The sequence below is a fragment of the Anguilla rostrata genome, chromosome 9 (genome assembly GCF_018555375.3).
Source record: "Anguilla rostrata isolate EN2019 chromosome 9, ASM1855537v3, whole genome shotgun sequence".
NCBI classification, from domain to species: Eukaryota; Metazoa; Chordata; class Actinopteri; order Anguilliformes; family Anguillidae; genus Anguilla; species Anguilla rostrata.
The window spans coordinates 9,782,005-9,798,809 of NC_057941.1; the positions used below are offsets into that span (position 1 = coordinate 9,782,005).

Consider the following 16,805-nt stretch of genomic DNA (forward strand, 5'->3'; position numbering starts at 1 on the left):
GTGCCTTCTGGAAGTCCATTTAAATTTATGACTACATTGCTTTACGAACTTCTGACTTGAAACAGAGGCTCTATTGCTCCCTTGGTGGTAGAGGACTGAAATACATGAGAAATGATAAACCGTTACTATGACCACAGACTAGTCCCCCAAGTCTTGGTGGTCAGTTTGATACACGAGACTGTACCTGCAATCTCATTCAGATACTGTAAACCAACCCAACAGCACGTCACCACTATATTGCTTCCACAAATTTGGGTTACTGTTGCTCAAGCAGCAAAGGTAACTGTTCAACAAAATGCTACAGCGTGTCCAGACTATTCTCATTGGGAGTCAGCAGTAAGCGAGCAGAGACAACACCCTACACAAATCAATAAATCACCACAAAAACACAAACATTAAACATCAACCTAGATTCTGAATCCAGAAGTGTGGTAGTCATTTTCCAGATAGACACAGATATTTTAAATGGAAACAATTAGGCAAAGGAAAACTTCTGACGGCTTGGCTCGTTCTCACAGTGCAGTGATATAATGAGATTCTGAAAGTCAGAACGGGGAAAGCAAATGCGGGCCAGTTCAGCTGAATTTGGGAAACATGCAGACCTGCAGGGAATGCCAGGTCTGGCATACTCCCATTTTCTTTCTTTTTTTTTTTTTAAATTAATTTTTTTAAAGAATCCTTGTTGTGACTCAGCACATAGACTGTAAAGAAGCATTTTTATTACAATCTGTCATCACTTGTTGTTTCGGGAAATGCCCTTCCCTCTGACAAAAATAACAGATATTTCAAGTCTTTGAGAGCCAAATGCCTAACCAATCTTTAAGAAACTTTAAGTACAGAAAGTGGGCACCAGCAGCACTTCTACAGCAGTACACAGAAAACTATTTTAATTTCTAAAAAAATCTTCATGTGTCACACATAAAAACTTGCACCTGATGCATATGATCTCAAGAGGGCTCAAACCAAGAGGGAGTTTTACACTCAAAATGTCCTTGTACTCACGCTGTTCCATAAAAAAATGGCAATGCCATGGTGCTCAATATTAATCACAAGCACTTTGCTCAAACTCAGCACCAGCCCTCCCTGCATTACCGCTGTGGTCTCTCGGGCATTACTGAACTCACCACCTTTCTTTTAATGTGCACCAATATTCACTCACTACATTTTATTGCTTTAATTACCGGTACAATAAACCACGCTTAGCAGTTCTCTAATTAGCTGGGAAGCAGAGACTGTGTGGGAGGAATACCCAAGAATGCTGCACAGTGATAGCTGGGGCTGGCTTCAACCAAGCGCTTGCCCTGCTTTTACCAAGTCACAGTCTCAGCGATGCCCAGGTGCACCAGCCATAGCAGCAAAGGCAAAAAAAACCTTGAGGAATGAGAAGGGTCTGGTTATTTGTAAAACCCCAACCTCCGCCAGTCAAAACTGATTCAACAGCTGCGTACAGACGAAATGCACAGCCCTGCTGTCCCATTGCAAACATTTTCTCAAGCCGAGAATGTTCGGCGTTGTGTCGGGGTACACATTTTCCTGGGCTTCGATCGTTACTCTCCCAACTGCAGCACACATCACTTCCAGTCTGCTTTGAGTGGCAGGATGGTTTGAGTGGCATGTTACTGGCGGCGACGTGGAGAGAGTAAAAGTTTAACAGTGAGGAAATCTAACACTGACCATGCCAGTACAACTCGCACAACTCAAGCTTACAAGAGGACAAAAAATGTCTTGTGAACATCTGGGGAGGCTTAATAAGGGTAGACTCCTGTATCTAATTAGCAGCAACGAGGCCTGTTCCTGCACACAATGAGTCCCAGCAGGTGGGAAGACCCAGAACGGTAGCAAATTACAGCTTTCCCACCAATGGCCTGCTGGGAAGATGGAGGTAGCCCACCCTACTCCCCTGCACAGGGCCCCACAGCAGGCCGCACCGAGGGCTGTGTGGCTCGGATTCTGGCTCTCTGGTCCATAAAAGACCTCCTGTGGGCCTTAGGCCAGGACAGACTGCATGCTGGGTCACTCTCCTGTCTGGACTCTGGTGCGCTTCTTTGTCATTAGGGAAGAATGCTTATTTCCTTTTTTCTCAAATTAGTTTCTCGGAAGACATGTTGTGTGTTTGTTGGTGTGCGGGCATGTGGGTGGTTAAATAATGACTGTTCATCAGACCAAAAAAAAAGCCTTTTTTATTCCTTTGAAACTACAGAGAAATGATGAATCATTTTCGCAGATGGCTTTGCTGATCTCAGACTTGTTTGGGAGAATGAAAGGGAAGCAGAGGCAGCTTTAGGGGTGTGTGGTTAGGTCAGGTGCAATAAGCTGCCAGTTAAATGACTGCTTCCCCAAATCCACCATAAGCACAGCAGGCAGCACAGGTATATAAAGGAGAAGCATTCACTGGGATATCACACCAGACCTTAACTATGCTACGGAAGATCCCTCACCACTGCATAATCCCATTAGAAAGACAAAGCTGCTCACCCTGACTAGACCAGCATATATTTCCCACCCAAATGAGCTGAGTCTCTGGATACATGTCGATACCCATACACAAATTAACAATACAAGCAAAAACTTTGTGTGACCGTTTCCTGTTTGTTTCAAAAGTACAAACGTGTTTTTAAAAAGATTTTGTACTTCCTCCTTCACATAGGAGAATAAACTGTAATTTGTGAGGAGGGTACTCTGACTTGATCCAACAGTAAACGTAGGCTGTTGATTGCTAGTTTGTTTTAATTAATTTAATTCGCATAAAGTGTTAAGGGTACCAGAAACATTAAAACTGTTTTACACAACACTGTATTCATGTGTAACATCACAAAATGCTATGAACTGTCTTTCACTGCATAGCTGTGATGTTGCCAATTATTACTCATTCACAATAACACTATCCCTATTACAAACAGTAATAACTTCTGTTAGTAGTTACTACTGTTTGTAGTAATAAAATTGCATATAATTTTAAATTTAAGTCAATAATGTGTATGGCCATACATTCCCAGGCTTTCCACTGCATGCATACTACATACAGGCATACACATATGCATATACACGCACATCACAAACTGCAGCAATTGCACACAAATAATTACTGAAATGGTCAACAATGTGATCAAAAATGTGCTGGCTAGAGGTCTGCGTCCCACCCCAAGCCCTAAGAGGCACGAAGGCATGCTGTGTTTTTGTCGAGTATCTGGCCTACTTTCTGGCCTCAGTGAAGTCAGGTCAGATTGGGTGGGGGCCTATAGTCCTTTCTCATGCAAGAGCTGCCAACCCAGAAGCGTAGCAACACTTCCACCGGCTGTTAACTACGATCGACAACAATGGGGCAAAGCTTCTAGTTTTGCTAGTTTATCATTATACTCAACTAGAAAACTAACGGCCGTAAATAGTGTATTACTTCGCAATTCACTTTCATTATTCCCCAGCAGTAAAATGCACATGACAAATGAAGAAAGTTGTGTAGCATGCCGGGCTTGTAGCACCAAGGTCTTAGGCTCGATTACAAAATTGGGACACCGCTGTTGAACCCTTGAGCAAGGTGCTTAAAGGCATACTATTTTTTAAGGATTTTTTTAAGCCATGCTTTGGTCCTGTGTTTACAATCAAAGAAGTCCCCTCCTCGGTAATCAACCCTGCCCACTCAACCCGAGTAGCCAACTTCACTCATCTAGCCAGCTGGATAGCTAGAGGTAACATTACTTACAGGTCCAACAGAATACAAGCCAGCTTCTGTTTTGCTTTTCATTCCCTTGAGGAACTTCAAGCCATTCCAAGATTAACACTAACACTTGTTCTTGAACGAGCCCTGTCGGCTTGTCTTTTTGCCTCGCTGTATCTGGGCTAGCAACAAACACTCCACTGAAATCTGATCCAAAACCACAGGCTCTGTCGCCCACACCCACCCCTCCCCCACACAGAAAAGAGTGCCATGCCTAGAAACATCACAAACACGTTTTAGAATAACATACAGATAAAAATGTACAAATTTGGCAAAACTGCGTAAAGACACATATTGCCAGTACATCATAGATATGCCTTAGCTCGGTTATTTTACAATATTTTCAAGACTTGCTTGAAGGTCCATTGAACCTGTAGCCCATCTTAATATGCCCCATAATAAAACAAGACCCAGGTTGAAAAAACAGACCTTTAATGTCCGCTTCACACAATTTGTATTGTTTCCAAAGGGCTGACATTTGGAGAAAGATACAGCAGCAACATTAAAATGCAGCTTGCGCATGGACTCTGCTCACCTTTTTTTACATCATAAAACCGGAATACAGATCAGCCAAAATAAAAATAAACCTGCCAGTCACCGATCGCGTGTTATGGAGCAAAACCTGGCCGGTTCCATCACACAGCCGATCGATCGGAACAGCACTATTTTCAAGGTTAAAATCCTGCATATGATGCCCTAAAAAATATCCAGCTGTATAATTGGATTCCATGCAAAAAATGCAATCTGTATCTGTGATTTACACAGCTTGTTCAGTGTGGTGAACAGTCAGTGTTGTAATAGTAATACTATTTGGTAAATATCAGTCAGCGGGGAAATCTGCTCCCAGATGTGTGCTGCTGGCCTCTATCTGAGGCCTATGACTGCTTGTTAAACTCCAGGGGCTTGGTCCAGCCACTGCACACCTGCGATTCGCTAAAATAAGAACAGGCATGCCGCTATGTGCCCCCCCCCCCACCCATGAGTCTGGGAACTCAAAATCCGGTACTCCCCACTGCATGAGAACATGATGCAACTAAACTATGGTGTTTGCAACAGCCATGACTTTTGTTTCAGTTTCAAGAATGGTCCATTTGAAACACCACTTAAAGAGCAACTCCACCATAATTCATCCCAAACTTTCTGTTTTACTCCCAGAATAATGCATGTGACTTACTTAATGAAAGAAAGTCTTTCTGTATCCACAAAATACTCTTGGAACCAATGATGCCATTGGGACACAACTCCTCATTTTATCAAAGTCAGATATCCTATCGTCCATCTTCAGTTAGCATAGATTCCTGTTCTATACCGTTCAGCTAGTAGAAAACTTCATTCTAAGCATTATGTTTGAAATATGTATCGTGACACAAGACTTAAAGAGAAGTTTAGGCTTTGGGCGGAGCTCGGACGCATGGCTGCTACCTTTGGAAGCATGGGGGTGGCTCTCTTTTTCTTCTTCTCCGAGGTGGGGTCATCCAGCTGGTCGGGCTCAAACGTGTACAGCTCAGTCAGCTCGTTCATGGTAAAGTGGCGTTCAATCTGCTGCTGGTCCACCACTCGGAAAGACAGCGACAGTTTGGTCACCTGTCGGTCATAGATTTTCTCCTCCATGGTCCCCTGCACATAGATGTGGTCAGCAGTCATTCAGTGATCCAAAAGTATTCATTACAGAATTTTGGGACCACGTTAAAATACTCTTCAATGTGCCGTTTTATTTTCATTCATACCTGAGCAAGAAATCTGTAGACGAATGCAGGCTTCTCCTGCCCAAAGCGATATACTCTAAAGATGCTCTGAATGTCATAAGAGGGGTTCCAGGAGGCATCAAAAATAATGACCCTGTTGGCTGCAACCAGGTTGATCCCAAGAGATCCAGCTCTTGTGGAGATGAGAAATAAGCGACCCCTGAAAATGACAATGAGGCAACAAGATGACTGAAGGGAAGAACTACAGAACAGTTTTTGCCAATAGGTCTCAACACAAAAAGGTTTTTGTTTTTTATAGAAGTAATATTTTAATATTCATACTAGACTCAATGTAAAAAATGTGGGGGAAAAAAACTACTGGGGATGGTGGAGATCCCTTTGGAGCAGACATCAGCCCTGATGTGGGCATAAGGGAATGAGTGCAGAACTGGGGGGTTCGGAAAGGACTTACCGGAACTTCCTGGGGTTATTGAACGATTCAGCCCACTTCTTCCGGGTCAAAGCACTGGTGGAACCATCCAGACGGAAGTAGTCCACATTTTTTAACCATTTCCCCTTTCCTGATGCCAAAAAACAAAAAAGAGAGTAGACCTGATTTACATTCAGTGGATTAATTGTATATAGGCGTGTATTGTGGTGTGAATTCAGTAGGATTAATGTGGTTCCTGTTACAGCGCAAGTGTGAGAACAGATAGGTGAGTGAAGTTTGGCTGTGTTCAGACTAACATTATGGCTCCCTGTGTCTCTCATGCCAGTATGTTTCTAATTACTGGACTAGGATCTTTTCATCACAAACTAAAAACCCTTAAGCAAACATTTTTAGAGGAATGAATAAAGAAAGTCATGGCCTAATCATTTTGTAAATGAAAGCAAAAACAGCTGCAGAAGTGTAATTAGGAACATGACCATATGCCAGAGGGCCACTATGTGTGTGTGTGTGTGTTTGTACATTTGTGTGTACACGTGTACGTCTGTTCCTGCGCATAAAGATGCACAGTGCTATGAAAAGTCTTTTCCCCCTTTCCTGTATTAATTCATATTTTTCACACTGAATGGTTTCAGATCATTAGAAAAAATGTAAGATTAGAAAAAGGGAACCAGAGTAAACACAAAACATATTTTTTCAAATTACTTCAATTATTTAATGAAAAAAGTTCACAGACCCATATCACCCATGTGAAAAAATAATTCCATCCAGGCTTGATTGCAGCCAGCCCAGTTGAGTGTAAACCTTTCTCATATTAAACCTTACCATCAGGGCAAAGTAGTCACTACAAAGTTTCTACAAGCACACTATACCATGATCAAAGGAAATTCCAGAAGAGATGTAAAAAAAGAGTTGTTGAAATATGTCAGATTGGAAAGCCATTTCCAAGGCCCTGGGACTCCATTAAACCACAGTGAGATCCATTATTTTCAAATGGATAACACTTGGAACAGTGGTGAATCTTCCCAGGAGTGGCTGGCCAGCCAAAATTTCTCCAAGGGCGCAGCAACAACTCATCCAGGAAGTCACAAAAGATCCCAGAGGAACATCCAAAGAACTGCAGGTATCTCTAGCATCAACTAAGGTCAATGTTCATAACTCCACAACAAGAAAGAGACTGGGCAAAAATAGGATTCATGGGAAAGGCAGACCACTGCTAGCCAAGAGAAACATCAATGCTCATCTCACAACCTAGTACAGCATTTCACAGTAAGAACTTCATACCATCAGTCAAACATGGTGGTGGGAGTGTGATGGTGTGGGGATGCTTTGCTGCCTTGGGACCTGGACAAACTGCCATTATTGGAAGAAACATATACTCTGCTCTACACCAGAAAATTCTTAAGGAAAATGTCAGGTCATCTATTCTTGAGCTGAAGCTAAAGTGTAATTGGGTTATGCAGCAAGACAATGATCCAAAACACAAAAGCAGGTCCACATCTGACTGTCTGAAAATAAACAAAATGAAATTTTTGGAGTGGCCAAGTCAAAATCATGACTTGAACCCAATCGAGAAGCTGTGTCAGGACCTGAAACAAGCAGTTCATGCTCCAAACCTTTTCTGAATTAAAGCAATTCTGCTAACTAGAGTGTCTGGTTGCGAAAACTGCTGCCAAATGCAGTGCAACAATTTTAAGGGGGCACTTATTTTTTCTCATGGGTGTTTGATAACTTTTTTCAGGAAATAAATGGAATATTTTTTTTTAAAAGTGTGTTTTGTGTTTCTTCAGGTTCCCTTTGTCTAGTATTACATTTTGTCTAAAAATCAGAAACAGTGAGACAAATATGCAATAGAGAAAATCAGGAATGGGGGCACTGCATGCTTACTTGTGTTTATGTGTATACACTTGTGCATGTGAGCATGTGTGTGTGTGTGTGTGTGTGTGTGTGTACAGTCTGTCTTAAGTTCATTTGCAGAACCTCTTCCCCTCCAGCTGGTGGGGTGCATCACATCACCCATTGCTGGATTGTTAACAGGAAGCCACTAGTTAACACCAGGCACAACAACACAGCTTACGAAAGGTTTTATGAATGCATTAACCATGCACAGTATTGATCTATTTAACACAACATCACTGGAGATACATAAATCCGAGCCGAGGCATTGGCCATCAGGGGCAGGAAAGTTGACTAGTTTTCCAAACCTGTGCATATATATTATTTTAATAGTCTGTCCTTTGAAGGGCAGAGTGTATTACTGTTCTACACACATTATAAAATACTACCTCTGAATAGAATGCTCACTATAAGAATGACAGTCAGTTCTAGCCATTTAAACAGCTAAAGGAACCTCACTAAGAGCAGAAATAAATTTTGTTATGACAGACAGAATGAGCCACAGAATGTTTCTGTAAAGCAATAATGGTGAGAGACTAAATGACCATGGATCAAATATAAAACAGAACCACTGTCATCTTGAGTGGTAAAGGGAGAGCTAAATGGGCCAACCAATCCAAAGTTTTTCCACAGAGATAACATTCACTGTCCCGGGTTGGAACTTAATAGAAGTATATTATTCATGAGCTAAATTAAGAGCAGGTACTCTGCTGACACCATAAAATACTTGAGAGGAAGTTTCCCCTGCTCAGGGCAGTAGTGTACCTTTATATGGAGAGGGCTTCCCTTCCTTTTTAGCACGGTTAGCCAGCTCCAGGAAGTCTTCAATCAAGTCTAATGAGATCAGAGACTGACTAAACACCAGCCTATGGGATGAACAGAGTACCTTTGGTCATTGCAATTTTCATATCAGTAGATAAAATCACAAGTCTTTTTTCTCATTTCCAAAGCAAAAGATAAGCAGCCAAATATTTCATGCTGTTAAATTTCACATACGGCCATAATGCAGATCTGCCAGACAGCAGAGAAACCTGGAACTATATAGATAAGTTAGCCTGTGTATATAAAAATTAAATGATATATTGAACATTTCAGACATTAGAGCAGTGGTTCCCAAACTCAGTCCTGGAGGACCACAGTGTATGATGGTTTTCATTCCAACCACAATTGGAATCCCAGAATTTTAACAAGCTGTGTATTATTTTTAATTAGGTGCTTTTCATGTTAAAGAGATTATTTACGCTCTAATGCTACATTATGTCAGAAATAGTTACGCAAGCCATGAAGAATAAAAGTCAGATCACATGTCCACATTGTACTTACTGCACTATATTGCAAACAATTACATAAAAAAACTTGATAAAAATAAAGACTGAAGATGAATCAACACGCTTAATGTGGCTTAAGAGGGTAAATTATCCCGCTAAACATAAAAAAAATAACAGCTTGTTAAATTCTGGGAGTGCAATTGTGGTTGGAATTAAAAGTAAACCAGCATACACGACGGACCAAGTTTGGAAACCACTGCATTAAAGGGAACTATATTTATGCTTTACACAAGCTACTTAGAGCACTTGCACTTGATTGTGATTTAATTATTTTAGGCTGAATGATGGAATAATAGGCTGGAGAGTGAATGTCAATTAGTACATAATTGTTTTATAAACATGAAAATGATCATGCATTACATACACTTTGTCTCCCATTTCTTCTGCCATATGGAGGATCTCAAACAGAAGCACCAACTTTCCAGAGTGTTGCAGTACTGTAGCATCATCTTCAGTCACAAAGTTCTTGTACCAGCCAGGAGAAATACTTCCATGGCCTGAACTGGAGGTCGCTTTCCCTGTTAAAAGCAGAGCACAAAATAAAGTCAGACCACTATTGGAATGGGTATATCAACTATATTTGTACTTGATCCATTTGACCTTTATGGATACTGCTCTTTTATATGACGCTAAATTTGTTTGCATAATTTATTGCAGATTAAAATTTCACAACAATTCAAAATAAAATAAGTATAAATATAAGTGCAATACCAAAGTAATACAACAAATTGCCTTGTTCTATATTAACATTTCTTTCACCTCATATCAATACAAATAGTGCTGAAGCATCCCAAAGTCTGAGCATAAATAAGTTATCAGTACATTTCATACACAGTGTTTTTCCAGCACTGAAATGGCTCAGGCGGGCCACCTAAGTGTTTTTCAAGCCATCCGCCTAAGCCGGAGAAATCACTATAGAAAAACACCTGTAAAACAATTACAAACGGTCCAGTGCATTTATTGGTACAATTAGGTTGTGAATGCTACTGCATTGCAACCAGTTGTTTACATTTTTGACTGCTTTAACATTTAATTGCTGCAAGCTTAGACACTCCTGTGTTTATAGAACAATTGTTGGTTTGTTTATGAGGCATCCGCTCACTTTCAATGCATATTTACAGGTCATTATGCGACGTAATTGGACATAATTCCATAATACGAAGCATCTTCTAGAGGACACACTTAGAGAAAGAGGAGAAGCTCTACCATCTTCTACAGGACTCGCTTGTCTAGATCTCTCTTTCGCCCTTCCTCTCCAGAAGGAGCTCCACAGCTTTATCACTTCTCCGCCATCACTATCCGGATTGCCTGAGGTCCCCAGCTCACCCGGAGCCCTTGTCTGCTCTCTGATGCATAACACACAAATGAAATACATCTGCTTGTAAAGACAAGTTCATGGGACAACGCCACAAAAAAACAGAGTTCACTGGACATCATACTCAAAAAATCAGAAACATGAAAGCCGCAGGTCCATAGCAGGTATTCAGACACCTCAGCCTGTGATAGGGAGACTGTTAATAAAACAGTGCTTTTGTCTTTCAAAGACAAGTCAATCTTTAAAGCTCTTCCTTTGGCACGCCCAGCGGAAGAGCTTTGAAGATTGACTGGTGTCTGTAAGGACGAGTCACTTCCCTTCCTGTACCTGCCTGCTGGTGTTCACATCTACATACCCCTTCTCTTTCTCATCCTCAGAGCTCAGGCTGACTGCGCAGTCATCTCTGTCAGATGTTACTTTTTCCATATCGTCCTCATTAAGGTAACCCTGTAACACAAAGTGCAGCCAGTATAGCAATTAGCAGGCAAAGCCGAGACCACAGGCTAACCTGACAGAACAGCATCGTTTATGTTCTGATACAAGAGATCATGACATCACATATTCATCCTTGGAAAATTATCTGCGTGAAAGTTTTCATTCTATGTACTAAACACATGATGCATTCTAATTGGCTTTACATGCTGTGCTTTGAAAAAAGGGGTTGGGAATTCCATTCCTAGAGGTTGTGTATACAGATTCACCAAAGATCACAAGCTCACTGATGTGAACCAACATTGGTTCACTCTTAGATTAGACCACAATTAAACTTAAATACATACAACAACAGACTTCAGTTGTTTTATGAGTATATCAAAAAATGTATCCATGTCAATAAGTGATTGATTCCTTCTGTTCTCCTTTATAGACTCATTGAATATTACCAGGAAGGTCCTCTTAATCATTGGTTGTTTTTCTGTGATTTGAAAGGAGGCAGCTTCAGAGGCACAAACATTACATTGCATTTCTTTACGATGTTTCCCTTTCTGATTGATTCCTTCTGTTCTCCTTTATAGACTCATTGAATATTACCAGGAAGGTCCTCTTAATCATTGGTTGTTTTTCTGTGATTTGAAAGGAGGCAGCTTCAGAGGCACAAACATTACATTGCATTTCTTTACCATGTTTCCCTTTTTGATGTAGTCCAACTGAAGGCACCAAGGATGGGTCCAGATTCGGCTGAGCACCTGGAAATCCTGGAAGAGTTTGGTCCCAGATCGGCCTCTCCCTCCACCACCCTCACCTGTATGCAGACAGTACTGTGGAATCATGTGGGTGCCCCACCTACTGTGGAAGATTACTTATACCCTTCGTACAAGCCCCCTAAGTTGCCAGGATGCAGACGTCCTGAGATTGCTCAACACAGACATTCAGTGCTCCTGCAACCAAACTATGAGTAGAAACAACAACCTCAAAACGAAACAACAACGAAAAATACGGAGCTTCTAGGTGCCACCGTTGTTGTGTAGCGGGTCCATTTTAACAAGACCTCCCCCCACCCGCCCAGTCTCTTCTACAACTAGCCGGTAACATTGGACTGTGCAAAATGTTGTGTTTGCTTGTAATATACCAGACCAAACAACACAAAGGAGGATATGAAAAAGGAAACTCAAAGAACCAAACATTATTAACATGGCAGTAGTATTACACTTCCAACCTTCAAGGAATAACGGTTAATTTATGACTTAATATCACTGAATTTAAACACCTATGTACCACACATGCAGTCACAGAGCCATGCGGGTCCACAAATGCAGTCACAGAGCCATGCGGGTCCACACATGCAGTCACAGAGCCATGCGGGTCCACACATGCAGTCACAGAGCCATGCGGGTCCACACATGCAGTCACAGAGCCATGCGGGTCCACACATGCAGTCACAGAGCCATGCGGGTCCACACATGCAGTCACAGAGCCATGCAGGTCCACACATGCAGTCACAGAGCCATGCGGGTCCACACATGCAGTCACAGAGCCATACAAGCCCACACATGCAGTCACAGAGCCATGCGGGTCCACACATGCAGTCACAGAGCCATGCAAGCCCACACATGCAGTCACAGAGCCATGCGGGTTCACACATGCAGTCACAGAGCCATGCGGGTCCACACATGCAGTCACAGAGCCATGCAAGCCCACACGTGCAGTCACAGAGCCATGCAAGCCCACACGTGCAGTCACAGAGCCATGCAAGCCCACACGTGCAGTCACAGAGCCATGCGGGTCCACACATGCAGTCACAGAACTGCTGGGCTCAGAAAGGCCCTAACGAGTGGCAGACGTCATTATGAAGGACGTGGGAGTCTGTGCGCAAACCCTGCGGCTCTCTGCCAGCTGTTGCTCACTCCCCAGCTGCAAATCTGCTTTTCAGGGTCAGTCATAACATCGCTAAACCACTTAATGCAACAAAGGGTTGGAGATTGGGAATCCAGACCTCTCCTGTGACCAGATGGAATTCCAGCCTGTCTTTAAGGCTGCAAAAGGACCACCTCAATTTGTGTTTTGGATTTATTCTGTAAGAGAATGGCCATTTTCCAAAACAGAAAGCAATTCAAAGGCGCTGGACATTTTCCACACTACTGATCTTTCTCCTAAAGAGCCCTCATACACCAGTGACCAACACAGGAACAATGGAATCCAATGGAAATGGTAGCTTGAGATCTAAATGACACTGAGCTGATATGATATGAGACACTTACCTGTGAAATGCTCCAAGTAGTGTCTATACAGTTTCACCTGGACAGGTGTCAGTCTTACTGCCAGCACATACTCATGTTTAGGTGGCAAGAATTTTCTCAGAGCTGAATAATCTTTTCTCTAGATGGGCGCAAAAAAACAGAATATTTTGTTATCAGCAGTTTTTGGGAGATATCAAGGACTTTAGAGCCACAAGACTGGATCACTGGCCATGAAAACAGTATAAAATTGACAAATGTTACTGCAATGTTAGGTTAGGTACACTAACACCAACACATTTCAGAATAGTGTACAAGATACTCAGAACAATACAAAAACAGGGCTCTGAGAAAGGATAGGACAGAAAAAAATAGACCTTTTACTCACACTGTCACACAAATACAGCATTCTTCATTTTAAAACACACACTGATACACAAAAACAGTATTCCCCTAAGAAATCCTGCACAAAACTGGCTTTTTGTGACATATCTGCCACTGGGTGTCAGAGGGGACAAGATTCCTTTGAACACTACCTTTTTTTAAAATTTATAATTAATCAAAGGGGCCAGGGGAGAGGTCATTCACCTGGACACACCCGGCCAACATCTCATACAGGATGTGGGCGCGTTTCTTCATGAGACGGACATCAGCGGGTGTGGAGTCCGCACAGCGACCGTTCTGGATGGGGTTCATGAAGCGGTTCCGGAACTCCTTGATGGAACCGAGCAAGTTTTCCTTAATAAAACTTACCATGCAGTGATCTGAGAAAACCAGAGAGAGCCTCGCCTTTTATTAAACTGTATACACCAGCAAACACCAGGGTGACACATCAAGACCAAAAAATTTCATACAGACTTCCTCAAATTCATTTTAAAAATGAAATTTCCACTTTATTGGGTTGCATTTAATTGAGGATTCCCCAAATTATTCATATAGTTTCTAGGATTATTGTGAAGCTAAAAAAACTCACACTCATTGAGACTGTTCTGCAATGGAGTTCCAGTTAACACTACCCTTCTCCTCGTGCTGATGGAGTTCATTGCTTTGGATATGGCAGAGGCCGCATTCTTCAGGATGTGGCCCTCATCACAGATGACAAAATCAGGACCTATACGACAAGAGGATGGGAGTGAGAATCATGCTGAGCATTGTGGGTTAATGGCTATGAGCTACGGTAAATTCTGGGTGGACCACTACTGCGATGCACACAGAAAAAGGCATTGTCTCAGGGAACTGCCTTAAAAGATTTTTGATGGTAAATCGATCTGTCCAGTGATAACATGTTCAAAATCTTTTTAGGTATACAGACCCAATAACTTTTTTGCAGGTGTATAATGTTCTCAGTATGCATACTGAAAAAGTTATGGTTTTTTATGTAGGAGAAACAATGTGTGTCTTGTTATGCAAGACTAGTAACCTATACACCGTTACAAATGTAATTTAATTTGCTAAAATGCTTCTTCAGTCATCCCTATAATTGTTTTCCATTGACTGGCTGTGTACTGGCAATAAGTTATGCTTTCCATATCGAGTTGTTGCTTGCACATGGCAAATCTCATTGGCTGTACTGAGTGACTGCTTGGCCAGTACTGGTCAAAGAACCTCGTAGGTAGGCTCATCTTGTTTCACAGAGTATCTACAAACTGGTGATGCCGGGTCATGACTGAAAAGTTGACTTGCATAAAGCGATTAAATAAAATGTAAATATAGCTACGCTGTTTCACCCCATACAATATATAGACTATGTGGTAAAAAGTATATGGACATCTGACATCCATCATCTCATGCAAAATAATGGGCATTAATATGGAGTTGGTCCACCCTTTGCTGCTATAACAACCTCCACTCTTTTGGGAAGGTTTTATACTAGATGTTGGAGCACTGCTGCAGGGATCTGCTTCCATTCAGCCAGAAGAACATTAGTGAGGTCAGGCACTGATTGGACAATTAGGCCTGACTCACAGTTGGCTTTCCAATTGATCCCAAAGGTGTTGGACAGGGTTGAGGTCAGGGCTCTGGGCAAGCCAGTCAAGACCTTCCACACTGTTCTCGACAAAACCATTTCTACATGGACCTGACTGTGTGCCCGGGGGCATTGTCATGCTGAAACAGGAAAGGGCCTTCCCCAAACTGCTGGGGAAGCACAGAATAGTCTAAAATGTTATTGTATTCTGTAGTGTTAAGACTTGCCTTAAGGGGCAAGCCAAAACCATGAAAAACAGGCCCAGACCATGAGGTGACCAGATACTTTTGGTTGTAGAGTGTATCAACTGGAATGTTAGCAAGAGGAGACAGACACCAGCTGCAGTAATCAAGTGCATTCAGGGATTAAAGGACCTCTGTTTTTGTTGAGTTGAAGGAGACGCACGTGGTCAGGCTTGGAGTGAAGTCCTTAACCTATGATTGGCCATAAATGGAAGTTTGCCATATGGTGATTGAATGAAGCTTATAGGATGGACTAACAGTTCTTTGTCTCTGGAAACTATATAAACTCACGTATTGGACCTAATATTTTCAAAGACTCTACTTGTACATCAGCCCTACCAGTTGTTTCTTCAAAACACCAAAAGGAGCTCCTGACTCAGTCGTTTGTTATCTTTTTCTTCAACACCATCATTTTTGATAAGAAATTCCTTCACCAGAGACAGTAACATTTCTTATGTACACAGTAATGTGTATGTGTATGCAGTGGCAAAACAGACCACAATGACAATTCCTCTGGAGTATTGCTAAGTAAACAATGGACATTTTATCAATGTTTCTCTGAGTCAGCACAATTTTGGGACTAAAAACTACTAAGAGTATCATCTTTGTGTTGTCTGTGGATTTCCAAAATGCATCGTTTTGCCTGCCCAGGTAACAAAATAAGGAACCTCTGTCGCTAAAACATTGCTATCTTAAAATAGTTTATAGAGATAGAACCGTGTGTTTTGACACTTTCAAAATGGTATATTGTGTGGCCAGATTGAGAATTCCACCATTTAAAAAAAAACATGAATGCAAACAAAACCACACCAGCCTGAATACGGGGGTTAACAGCTGTTACAGCGCACTCCACCACCTTGCATCTTTGGGATCTTTTCAGGCAGTACCTGGCTCGACTAGAGTCTTCTGGAAGCCATCCTTGAGATTGGGGACCTTGACGCTGCGGCCCTGCGTGAGGTTGCGGTACATCTCATATCCGATGATCATGACGCCCCCACGCCGATGCCAGCTCTCCAGGGCTCTGCAGCGCTCCTGAGTACCCCTCATTGTGGCCAACTCAGACACCTTCAAGAAAAACGTGTGAGTGGACTGTGAGCATTTATATCGAACGAAACTACAAACTATCATAGGAAACACTTGAAGAAAAGTGATGAAACCGCACTCCAGGTATTTACCAATTTCGCTCACATTCAGAAAAGACATACAGTGAAAGCACTATCTATCTCAGGGGTGTCCAAGCCTGTTCCTAGAATTATACCATCCTGAAGGTTTTCACTCCAACTCTAATAAATCTGGTATCCATCATAGGTGTAAAGCTATAAGAAACATTTTAACTCTTCTGTGGGGAAAAAATTGCTTACTTCCTGATCGTCTCCATATCACCTCAGAGTGAAGGTGGAATTTCCCCAAGATGAGTCTTTCATGACATATCTCCTGAGATAGAACTGCATGCTCTTGTTTAGAACATTTCTTTACTAGTGCTATTTGATTATAACTGCAAACAAGACAGCTTTCAAAAGTAGCCCAATTACCTTGCC

At 42.0% G+C, this 16,805-nt stretch overlaps 1 protein-coding gene across 1 annotated transcript in view; it reads right to left on the reverse strand.

Annotated features, from left to right (window-relative positions):
• LOC135262889 (transcriptional regulator ATRX-like) overlaps positions 1–16,805 on the reverse strand; it is a 47,992-nt gene that overhangs the window by 6,372 nt on the left and 24,815 nt on the right. Inside the window, exons 19-30 of the mRNA XM_064350267.1 lie at positions 16,155–16,332; positions 14,033–14,170; positions 13,648–13,823; positions 13,084–13,201; positions 11,506–11,627; positions 10,743–10,834; positions 10,279–10,418; positions 9,437–9,590; positions 8,510–8,610; positions 5,873–5,981; positions 5,443–5,620; positions 5,138–5,332 (exon numbers count right to left, since the gene is read on the reverse strand). Of these exons, the coding sequence (XP_064206337.1) occupies positions 5,138–5,332; positions 5,443–5,620; positions 5,873–5,981; positions 8,510–8,610; positions 9,437–9,590; positions 10,279–10,418; positions 10,743–10,834; positions 11,506–11,627; positions 13,084–13,201; positions 13,648–13,823; positions 14,033–14,170; positions 16,155–16,332 (1,701 nt within the window). The remainder of the gene's footprint in view (positions 1–5,137; positions 5,333–5,442; positions 5,621–5,872; positions 5,982–8,509; positions 8,611–9,436; positions 9,591–10,278; positions 10,419–10,742; positions 10,835–11,505; positions 11,628–13,083; positions 13,202–13,647; positions 13,824–14,032; positions 14,171–16,154; positions 16,333–16,805) is intronic.